The 11702-nt window shown below is 33.1% G+C and overlaps 1 protein-coding gene across 1 annotated transcript; it reads left to right on the top strand.

Moving 5' to 3' along the window:
- Window positions 1-330: 330 nt before the first annotated feature.
- Window positions 331-4841, top strand: LOC111385928 (probable pectinesterase 68). Its single transcript, XM_023010350.1, has 5 exons — window positions 331-739; window positions 816-1005; window positions 2460-2666; window positions 3387-3625; window positions 4475-4841. Exons 1-5 carry the CDS (start codon window positions 486-488, stop codon window positions 4629-4631), a joined length of 1047 nt encoding a protein of 348 aa, XP_022866118.1. The 5' UTR covers window positions 331-485; the 3' UTR covers window positions 4632-4841.
- The last annotated feature ends 6861 nt before the right edge of the window (window positions 4842-11702 follow it).

Here is an 11702-nt window from a genome sequence, read left to right as displayed (position 1 = left end):
TTAAAAAAGAGACATGATTCATCGAAACGAACACATGGTATCACATCCCGAATTTGACAGTGAAAGTTCAATAGAATCAACGGTGATGGGATCGACACAAGAAATTCAGCTTTGATTAAGATTTGCTCTGAAGCCCTCATGGTTGAGTAGAAACCCGACCAAGAGGCCTAATTATAACCACTAATAATATATTTAATCTAAGCTAAGCTGGTCACTTAGCATTCCTAACTTATCCTCCACTGACAGCCTCAGTAGGATACTCTCTCTTTCTCTATCTGTGTATATATATTTATATTGCTTGAATTTACAAAGAAAATTCTATAGCACGGGAGGGAACAAGAAAAATGACCGTTAGAATGTCTCATATATATAAAAACTGAGATATCCCTTGAACAAATTCATTGCATTGCATTACTCCATTCCAGGATATTCTCTTCATTCTTCAACTCTCTGTCATTCTGTTTTTTCTTTATTCAATATTCTTAATGGGTTATCCACATAGATTTATTTTTTCTATTATTATTATTATTTTCTTTTTGATCTGTTTTTTATCTTTTATTGCAGCAGCTTCTAATTCTAGCAAGCACCATCACAAATGGGTCGGACCCTCCGGCCACCTTCTCATCACCGTCGACGCCAATGGGCTCGGTAACTTCCGGACAGTTCAAGCTGCTGTCAATTCCATCCCCATTAATAACACGAAGAATGTGTTAATTCATATCAATGCTGGTTACTACATGTACGTAACTCCTATTATTTGAATTAATATTTTTGTTTGAATAAAGAGTCTATAATCCAGTGCGGTGGTGGTGCAGCGAAAAGGTGGTGGTTCCGGCATCAAAACCGTACATAACTTTTGAAGGTGAAGGGAGGGATGCGAGTGTAATTGAATGGCATGATAGGGCATGTGACAAGGGACCGGATGGGCAGCAGCTGCGTACTTATCATACAGCTTCTGTCACTGTATTGGCAAGTTACTTCACAGCCAGAAATATTAGCTTCAAGGTATATAAATATATAAATAAGAAATTGTATGACCGTTTAATAGGTCACTGTTTCAATTTTTTGTACCTTAATTAGTCCTTTCACAAATATGAAATATCATAAACTACAACACTGCCATTACGTACTAGGGTTCGTGTGTATATATAGAGGAAATTGCTTGAAATGTCCACTTTCACATGTCCATTTACAAAAATGTCCACATTTTCAAATCCTTACCAAAATATCCATTTTGGAATATTTTGGACCAAAATACCCTTGTGAACAGTTTATAATTCCACACAAAGACAAGAAATTGACATTTTTGCAAAATTTTTATTGGCCAATAAATTTTTAACACATAACTTATCATATTTATTTTAAAAGTGCCCATGTCAAATCACAATTAATGTTATTTTTCTCATTGACACAGAAACGTCGAAAATTACATTTCAAATGTAGAGAATTGTCATGTTCGAAATGAAATGTCATTCTAGAGATTTAAAATATCGAGAACAATATTTGAAATATCGAGAATATTTAATATTATAATTTGACATGTGTACTTTTAAAATATAAACGGGATTCAAATATCGAGAATGATATTTGAAATGTCAAAAACATCATTTTCATGTAGTTTTTCATGGAAGCTACTTCTCGAAACCCGCAACAAATTGAAAAAATAAATAAATTGCTTCTTTTTTCATAAAGGGCATAATAGACAATTTAGTGCTAAATTTAAAAAGTGGACATTTTTCAATTGATACCCATGAAATTAGACATTTTTTAAAATACCTTATATATATAGCATTCTAACATATAGACTTCAATTAAAATAGAGATTGAAGTAGTGCATATACAATTTGTGTTCTAAGAATTTCACGAGAAACTTAGTTAATGGCAGTAGAGCAAGTACCCGTTTGGTATGGATTAAAATCTATATTTTAATTTAATTTAAAGCCAATAATTTGTTTTAACATCATATTTCATGGGTCCAAACAATTTTTCCAAATATTAATTTATCAGTTTTTATCAAAATCTACTAAAAATCCGACCCTTGTTTGAGTTCCATTTTAGAGAAAAAAAAAAAGTATTTTAGAACATTATTTTTTGAAGAATTTGTTGTTAAAAAGAAAAAGTTTTACTTATAAAATTATTGTATAGAAAAATGTGTGGTTGACAATGAATTTTGAAAAAAATATGTTTTTGATAAAATGAAACTCAGAGTCTATTTTAATCTCCACCAAACATGAGCTAAATTTGGAAACTTGTCAAGTCACGTTTAATTGTACTAAACATTTTTAAATAAATCCAATATCTTGCTCTAACCCTTTGATTAACATCGAAAGTGAGCTATTGTATATTTTCTTCTATTTGATATAAATGTACCCAATATTTTATTACAAAAGTGACCCAAAGAAAGAAAGATTTAGCCTACCCCAAAAGTTGATGTTTAATCTTAACCATATTGGGGGTAGAATACTGCACCGGCGCCGATGCCGGGAATGGAAGGATGGCAAGCGGTGGCATTTCGAATATCAGGCGACAAGGCTTACTTCTCAGGATGTGGATTCTATGGTGCACAAGACACATTATGTGATGACGCTGGCCGCCATTACTTCAAGGAGTGTTATATTGAGGGCTCTATAGACTTCATTTTTGGCAATGGACGATCCATTTACAAGGTAAGTTATTACATAAAAATCTTTCTTTCTACTCTACTCTACTTGTCGTCAGGCAAGGTCGTAAAATTAATTTTACGATTATCATAATAGAAAAAATTTAAATCGATTTGACATTGATTTTACATGTAGTAATTGGCAAAGCAAATATTTGACTTGTTTCAAAAATAAAGAAATAAGGGTGATGATATACGTATATTAGGGTGATAGACATCACATTGTATACGAGTAGCATATTCCAATAATTAATCACACCGGTGATGGATGTAGAATTCAATATAGAAGAATAGGTGCAAATGACTACTAGACAACTAGCTACCCCTTTTCATGCACAAAATTGACTCTAAAATTGTGTTAATTATTTTATTAAAGTTACATTTTGTTACCTTATCATTAAAAAGTGACATTATTTTTTATATCACAAACGTCAACCGTGAACACAATAGTAACTTTTTCTATCGTTAATGTTCACCTGTTATACTATTAACTTGAACAGTAAATTTCAATTTGGACAGTATTTTTAAATGTGCCATGCTGGGTTACGAACCCCTACTGAATACACACAAACATGGGGGTGGGAATTTTTGGGGTAATTTTTTAATGAGGTGGGTCTCGCATCATGTGTGGAATCTGTGAAAACCTTTTGGAATTGACCCTATACACCCATCAAAATTCTCTTTAAATTTAATAAATTTTACCCCTTTTTTTAATTTATTTTTTCAGGAGTGTGAAATACATTCAATAGCAACTAAATTTGGGTCGATAGCGGCCCAAGACAGAAATTCAATGGATGAAAAGACCGGATTTGCATTTATACACTGCAGGGTGACAGGTACTGGGCCACTTTATGTGGGCCGGGCCATGGGTCAGTACTCAAGGATTGTATATTCCTATACCTATTTTGATGATATTGTGGCCCATGGTGGGTGGGATGATTGGGACCACGTCAGCAACAAGAACAAGTAAATCACTCACTCTCCCCATTCTTATCAGTATCTACATTCATTGATGTATTAAGTATATGTTTGATTAAATTTTGTTAAAATTTTATCGACTTTTTAAATGTTCAAACTTCAATACATTTCATGAGATTCATAAATTTATATGCATTTCATCAACTTTTCCAAATAATCCCTTTTTACCAGGTTAAAGTCAATTTTCATTTGGACATTGAATCACTTACTTTTGTTGATCAATTTTTATTTTTTTTTTAAACTTAATTTCAAATTTCAATGTTTTTTAACTTTACCTCACAGAACTTGCACCTGACAAATAGAAATGTTACGTTAAATAACTTTATATATTATGTTTGAATAGAACTTGGGTGTGATAACGATTCTTGAGATTTAGAGATTTTATTACCATAAATTTTACTTTAGTTTGGTTAGAAAACATGCTTTTTTGTTCAAGATTGTAAATCCGATTTGAACTTTATAATAACCATTTATACCATGTGGCATACTATTTCAACCCAACTTATACATTCATTCAATGTAGGATTTTTGCTCCTCATGGATGACTTCCAATAATTTTAAAAGACAAAGTTGACTATAGTGAGTAACATAATAATTGGAAGTCCAACGTTAATTTCCTAAGAAAATTAGGGCACACTCATATGTTCAGTGCCCAAAGACTTGTTTAACCCTAGACAGCACATATAAAGCCAGACAAAAATTTGGGTTATATAGAGTTACAAAAGTGGGTTAGACCATTCGATCCCGATATTACTCGTTAGAACTAATTAAAATTCCACACGATATGACTTGACACAACTCATATTGACCAATTTATATTTGTATAATACTTGACAGGACGGTGTTTTTTGGGGTGTATAAATGCTCAGGTCCGGGAGCAGCAGCAGTCCGTGGGGTATCATGGGCAAGAGAGCTTGATTATCCAACTGCCCATCCATTTCTAGCCAAGAGTTTTGTGAATGGGAGACATTGGATTGCACCCTCAGATGCTTAGCCTCGCATTTCACTACAAAAATTTTTAATTACTTTATTCATTCAGATATTTATTTTTAAATAATTTTAGGTTTTAGCTTCAATTATAATTCATTTTTTAATTTGTTTATTCGATAAAGAAGTGTTTCTATAGAAATTCTATATATTCATAAATTACAAATTTGATTCATTATTTTTCTAATAAAAAAATGACTGGGCGCGTTACATTTGGCAATGATAGGTACAATTATTAGATTTTCTGGATTTATTACTATGTAAGAAATAATGAAATATATGAAAAGTAAAATAGAAAAGTGACAAGTATGATCCCATTAGGAAAACTCAAGATTGGACATGGATGAAGAGTGAAGAAAATGCAACAAATTGTATTCGGGTAGAGTATAGGGTAGAGTAAATTCTCAAGGAAGAAATGCATACATAAATCTATCTGTTTATGATGTCTGATTGAACAACTTTCAGAAAATAATCTATATGCCAATGAAGATCAATATTAGTAATATAAAAAAGATGAAATTAATTCTCTAAACCAATGTCCCCATGGCATCACGTATCACTTCACATAATACTCCATTCGTCTATTTATATAGGCTTTTTTAATATTATTATTATTATTATTATTACACGGATTAAGAAATCTTATTAAATGTTATTGAAAAATCTATTTTTGTCAAAAACATTCCTAGTTTACCCCTATTTATATTTATACAATTTTCAAATTAAGAGAGAAAAATTGGTTATAGATAAATTAAATTGGGATATATTAATAAAAAAATCTCAATAAAGAAACAAGACTATATAATTGGGACAAAAAAAAGGAAGTCAGCCCATATAAATTGGACGAAGGGACTGCAACATTGAGGAAATTACACCTCACCCTACCTTTAAAGATTTGCGTTTTAAAATCAGGTGTGAAGTTTCACATTTCACAGATCAAATATTTCATTTTTAAATATTAAATATTATAATACAAATTTTATCCAACCCTAATTTATTTTCATTTTCCTCTTCTCTCTACATCTCGCCCCTCTCTCTTTTTCTCTCCTTTCTCTCTTCAAACTTCGACAGCCGACAATGGAGCTGCTCTAGCCGATACCACACCAGAAGTGCCCATCGTCACGGGACAAGCGGCCGGTGCTTCAGATTGAGTAGGAGAAGAAAAGGGGTGGTGGTGTTGGTGTGTAAGACAGAGGCGGATGCGAAGTCAGTTCTCTTTTTTTGCTTTAGTTTGATTTCTTCGTACAAATCTTTGGAGTTGTGATTTATGGTGGTCAATGGTAAAGGTTTGTGATCGTTATTGTGGTAGTGACGATGGTGCGATGCGAGTAGTAGTGGGTTGTGATTTCTAGTGGTCGATGGTGGAGGTTTGGTGTGGTTCACGATCTTAGCGTGGCAGCGGCGATAGTGTGATGTGATAATGGTGGGGTAGGTGAAGTGCGAATGGTGATTTTGTAGTTACTATGGTGGTGTTGTACAGTGCGTTGGATCTGGTGGTAGCGGCTGCGAATCTGTTGTGGTGTTGGTGGCTTTGTTCGGTGGTGGCAACCTTTTGTGGTGGTGAATTTGTTGGTGTGCTGTGTTGACTGGTTTGTCGTGAGGTGGTGGTGGCTCTGGTGGCGACTGTGCTTTGTTGTGGTGGTAAATCTATTGGTGTGCTAGTTTGTCGTGAGGTGGCGGTGGTTCTGGTGCTCTGTTGTGGCAATAAATCTATTGGTATGCTGTGGTGTCAATGTTGACAGGTTGTCATGAGATGGTGTGACTCGGTGACGGTGCTCTGTTGTGGTGGCGATGGTAATGGTGATAGTGTTAGTGGTTGTGGTGCTCGTAGGTGGGATGAGATGGGGTTGAATACTTGTGATCAATTATTTGATTGATTGTGACTACTAATTAATTAATTTGTAACATGTGATCTAAAAATTGTGAAAGTGACTCATAATTGATTAACTTGTGATCGAAAAATTAATCGTGACCAATTAATCTCATAATTTGTAATGAATAAATGAATTGTTATAAATAAAAATTTTGATTCCGTAACCGATGAATAATCTGTGACCTATAAAAAATTTCATTTGTAACCAAAAAATAATATGATATGTAAAATTTGTTATTTGTGATCAAGAAATAAGTTGTGACTAAAAAATAATCTGTGGATAATTATTTAGATAATTGTGACCAAATTATATAGAATTGTGACATCAATATATTTAATTAATAAAATTTATGTTTAATAAATTAATTTATAAATAAAAATTTAAAAATCTAATTTTTGAAATTTGAAATTTTGTTTCTTAATTTTGAAATGTGCGATAATTAATAGCTTATTTATGAATTTTTCCTTACAACATTTCTGTTGGGACTCCAACATCTCTTGAGACTTGCAAGCCCAAATGTTATTGCCATCACTAAGATAAGAATCAAGCCGATAATAATAGCCTGAAGTTAAGTCACTCCCACTGTCGAGTAAAAAATGGGAAAATTACCCAAAATCATGATTTTAAAATTTGATTATCATAAGTTAGGTTATTAAGAATTTTTTAATTTTTTAATTTATTTTTTTTTACAAAAATTAGGTATTAATTACAAAATCATTTTTCTCTCTCTAACCATTTCTTTCTCTATATTAAGCAAAAAAGCGCAATATGAAAAGAATAATTGCTTTCTCTAATAATTTCTCTCTCGTTAACAGCGTCACCGATTAGTTGCTCGAAATCAGCGAAAGTGAGATAAGAAGGCGTTCGATTTCCTTGATGGGTGAGCATGCCATTGCTGACTATGACGATTTAAGGTTTCCTTGATGGGTGAGCATGCCATTCACTCGGATCTGAATCGGTTGTGGATTTAAGGTGGTGTTGATGATGGATTTGAGGTGAGGATGATAAGGTGGGTTGTGGATTTGAGGTGATGATGACGATTGGGTGATGTCGGTGATGGAGGACTGGGTTGGAGTGATGTAGGGTGAGATGAGTAGTCCCTGTTTGACAATCATTAAAATAAAATTTTTTTCTTTAACTCATTTTTAACCACACTTTTTTTCAACTTATTTTTTTCAAGGAAAAAGGAAAAAAAAAAAAACTCATTTTAATGATTGTCAAACAGGGGCTTAATACGAGATTTGCGACCTATAAATTGTGCGATATGTGATCTTTACCATATGTGATTTTATGACTAGTACGTGATTGTAATTTATTTGATTAAATATAGGTAAGGACAATTTGTCATAGGCCAAATCATAAAATGTGACTACTTGAAGATTTCAACATTTGTTAAATTCAAAAATATATTTTGAAATTATGATAATTACGTATTTGGAATTTCTCCAGACATAATCATTAATGATAGAAACCCAAAGCCCAGTTTTCAACACTTTCTTTAATCAATCATGATACATAGATATAATGACTGACAATGATTAAATTGTTTAAAATACAATTATTTATTTTTTCATCTAATCACATTTTGCCAATACTTATTATGTCACATATTTTCTGGCAAAATAGCATTATTCTTCTTCAATTGATTTTTTTCAATATCAAATCAGCTTGACTTCGTTGATTCCTATAACACTGGTAAATCAATTTTTTTCTTCTCCAAAGCATGAGATCATTGTAGTTCTTTAAGTAAATATAACTCTTATTAAATCATTTTCAAGAGACTCTTTAAAAGAAAAACGCTCTTTATTTTACAACATCAATCCTTAAAATTATGTTCCAAGAAATTTTCAAATTAATATTTAAAAATAGAGATTGTGTTAGACTCTCCAAATTTAAATAGCCAAATCCACTCTCTAGATTTAAATATTTTCAAAATATTTTAATTTTCAATACGCAATATGTTGACCCAAATAAATAGATTATACAAAATAATGGAGGATAATAATATAATAATTTGGATGGAAATTGGTGAAAATAAAAAGGAAAAAATAATAAATATATATTGAGAGTAATAAAATTAATTGTTAAAGATAAAGAAGCTGCTGAAATATTTAAAAAATTTTACTAGTTAAATTGTAAAATATACTTTTTAAAAATAAATAATCTCTTGAATATGCTCTTAACAAGTCTCACAAAAGTATAAATATGGGTTCCATGAAACATCTTATGAAATTAATAACCAAAAAATTTGCACCTACAATTCTTCAAGATTTGATACATCAAATTCCAGAGCAAGCTCTTGCACAATATCATTTGATGGTTGCCCACACTCTTACATTTCTGCATGAACTCAACAATCTTGTCGAAGTTCTTATGTTCATTTTCATGAACTTGATTTAGATGTTTTACTATCTCATACTTACGAGATCAATCATCATATTTGTCGGGAACTAGTTTTGCTTTTTTGTATTCCAACAATTTTGGATTATGTTCTACAATTCTTTTACATGTTTTATGAAGAATTTCATTTGACAGAAGTTGTTGCATCATAGACTCCACCATTGACTCTATATCCAGCAAATAACAGCCCCAAAAGTTGATACTTCTGAATGACGGGAGAAAAAGATGTCAACTCAAATGCTGATGTTATCACTCCACCCCAATCGCGATATGAACCAAATCGGAAATGGGAGGAGAAGCAACCAAATGAGGGAGAAGAATAGAAAATAACAAATCTAAAGCAAAAGCAACTCAACTCAGAATGGTATAATTAAAGAGAATAAAACAACAGTAGCTGTAAAAATGGTGAATGGATGAATATGTAAATTGGGAAAATTGTTTCTCTATATTGATTAATCACAATGAGCAACAATAAAAAGAATTATATGGATCATATATGTATTTATTATGAGAAAATTAGAAATATGCCAATTATAATTATTTCTCTGGAATTGTTCTAATTCCTACAATCATCAGTTAACTAATTTGCATCCGTTAATACTCTCCCTCAAGTTGGAGTGTGGATGTCTATCACACATAACTTGCCGACATGTGAATAGAAAGTTGTCTGTCCCAACGTTTTGTAAAAAGGTCCACAATTTGCTTTTCGATGCCTACATGTGTGGTTTCTGACTTTTCCTCGAAGTATCCTTTCTTAACAATCAAGTTCTATGTGCTTTGTGTGCTCGTGAAGTATTGGATTTGCAGCAATATGAATTGCTTGTCGATTCTCACAAAACAGCTTAGCTAGTTTGGGTGTTCAATATGCAAGTCACCTGAAAGATATCTTAACCATTAAGGTCACAAATGATGGATGCCATTGCTCGCTATTTTGCTTTGGCCAATGATCTTGACCGGTAGGTTGTTTCCTTCTTTTCCAAGAAATCAAGGAACTTTTGAGAATCACACAACAACCTGATTTATAACAAGCCATGTAAGGGGAAAATGAGGCCTTGACCTAGTGCATTATTCAGGTAATGAAGGAGATGAAAAACGGCAAGATGGGGGTCTTCTTGGAAGTTGCATGAATTGACTGACAGCAAAAATTGAATATGTGATTTTTGGTCATGTGATTGTGAGGTAAATCAATTTCTCAACAAGTCGTCGGTATTGTGCGCTTCAAGGTTTGTTCCATTGGGAATTTTGTGGGCTTGATACCAAGCAAAGGGGCCTCTTCCAGTAAGTCCAGAGTGTTTTTATTTTTTATTTTTTATTATTATTATTATTATTATTATTATTTTTATGCCTTATTTGGATCATGCAACCTCTCCTAGGAAGTATTTCAATTGTTCGAGGTCTTTGATTTTGAAGAGAGTGATGAAAAAGTGTGGCTGCTTCATCATTCCCTGCAATGATCATATCATCGACATAAAAGCAAAATAGTAGTATAAGATGTATATTCAACCTTGACAAACAAGGAATAATCGACTTTCGATTCTTGGAACTCAATGTCAACAATAGATGAAGAGAACTTATTAAACCAACTTTGAGATGCCTGCTTTAGTCCATATAAGGGCTTGTTTAGTTGACACACAATTTTTTTCCATGTCGATGAAATTCGAACGAAGGCTACATATAAATTTCCTCAAGTAAGAAATGTATTTTGGATGTCCATTTGGTGAAGATGCCAATTTTAAACGGCAGCAAAGCCTAAGAGGTAACTGTTGGGCTGTGATGCCAACATGATCAGTCCAATTGTAGGCAATGATGATAAATTCCAGGCCCAATAGATAAAGAGCAGATTGATCCACTCTTTTAAACTTAGACGACCCCCTTAACCGAGCCCAATACCCGGCCCATTCTCATAGTTGCTCTGGGACCGTTGGATCAACCCATTAATCTGATGGCTGATGTTTTCTACTATAAATATATCCCTTTCTCATTTTTAGGGTTGGCAGTCGTTTTTTCATTTTTCTCTCTTCTGTGAGCCGTGTTCTGGAACCTTCACTAGGGTTTTTCAGTTTTGTTCTTCTTCGATCTCTCTATGTGAGATTCTGAAGAATCATCCCTGTGATCTTCATTCCTTGGGTGATTCTTCTCTGTGTGAAATCTTTGTATCGAAGGGGTTTTGTTCATTCTGTATCCTGTTAAAGTAACTTTGTATATTTGGGACTGTGAGGGCTCGCGGTTAAGATTTGGTGTCTCTGTGATGTTTGTTATGGGATCTTTGGTCTGAGCTTTAAAGGATTTTCACTTGATGTTGTGGTCTTAGGGGATTCATGTAAATGGTATATTCTTGATGTACTATTTTCAGATCTGTGTATAATAGTGGTATCAGAGCTTTAGTAATTCGTTCTTGAGTCTACGGTCGAAGCTCGAACACTGGAAAATTAATTTTCAGGCGTTCGACTTCCGATCGCGAAACCCTAGGTCTAGATTTGTGTCGATTTGGTGGTTTGTTGAGCTGATTCAAAACTGGACTGTGGAAAAACGAGAAAGTCTTGTGACTTCTCGCCTCGACCCGTAGAAGGACCCTAAAATAAGAAGTCCTGTGGTTTCATTTTTTTTTGAACTGAAACCCTAATTTCGAAGCTGTAAAGGCTCAGTTCGTGTTTTGGTGATCTGGAGAACACTCACCCCTTGCTATGATAACTAATTCCTGATTAGTGCTGGTGGTTAATCGTTTAATCACCCTTCGGTTTGCACTTCCTGATCCCTACTTGATCACAGACACACGTAACACTGTATATTTTTTTATTATGCCT

This window comes from Olea europaea, unplaced genomic scaffold (assembly GCF_002742605.1).
Source record: "Olea europaea var. sylvestris unplaced genomic scaffold, O_europaea_v1 scaffold3345, whole genome shotgun sequence".
In the NCBI taxonomy this organism is placed as follows: Eukaryota; Viridiplantae; Streptophyta; class Magnoliopsida; order Lamiales; family Oleaceae; genus Olea; species Olea europaea.
The sequence above is the reverse complement of the archived record's forward strand: the minus strand, read 5'-3'. Positions and strand labels throughout refer to the sequence as shown.

What these genes read in the sequence shown, in the direction of transcription:
- LOC111385928 (XM_023010350.1), top strand. Translation starts at nt 486, where the DNA reads ATGGGTTATCCACATAGATTTATTTTTTCTATTATTATTATTATTTTC. An exon ending in ATCAATGCTGGTTACTACAT is followed by an intron (nt 740 to 815) that starts GTACGTAACTCC and finishes GTGGTGGTGCAG; the next exon opens with CGAAAAGGTGGTGGTTCCGG. An exon ending in CACGTCAGCAACAAGAACAA is followed by an intron (nt 3,626 to 4,474) that starts GTAAATCACTCA and finishes AATACTTGACAG; the next exon opens with GACGGTGTTTTTTGGGGTGT.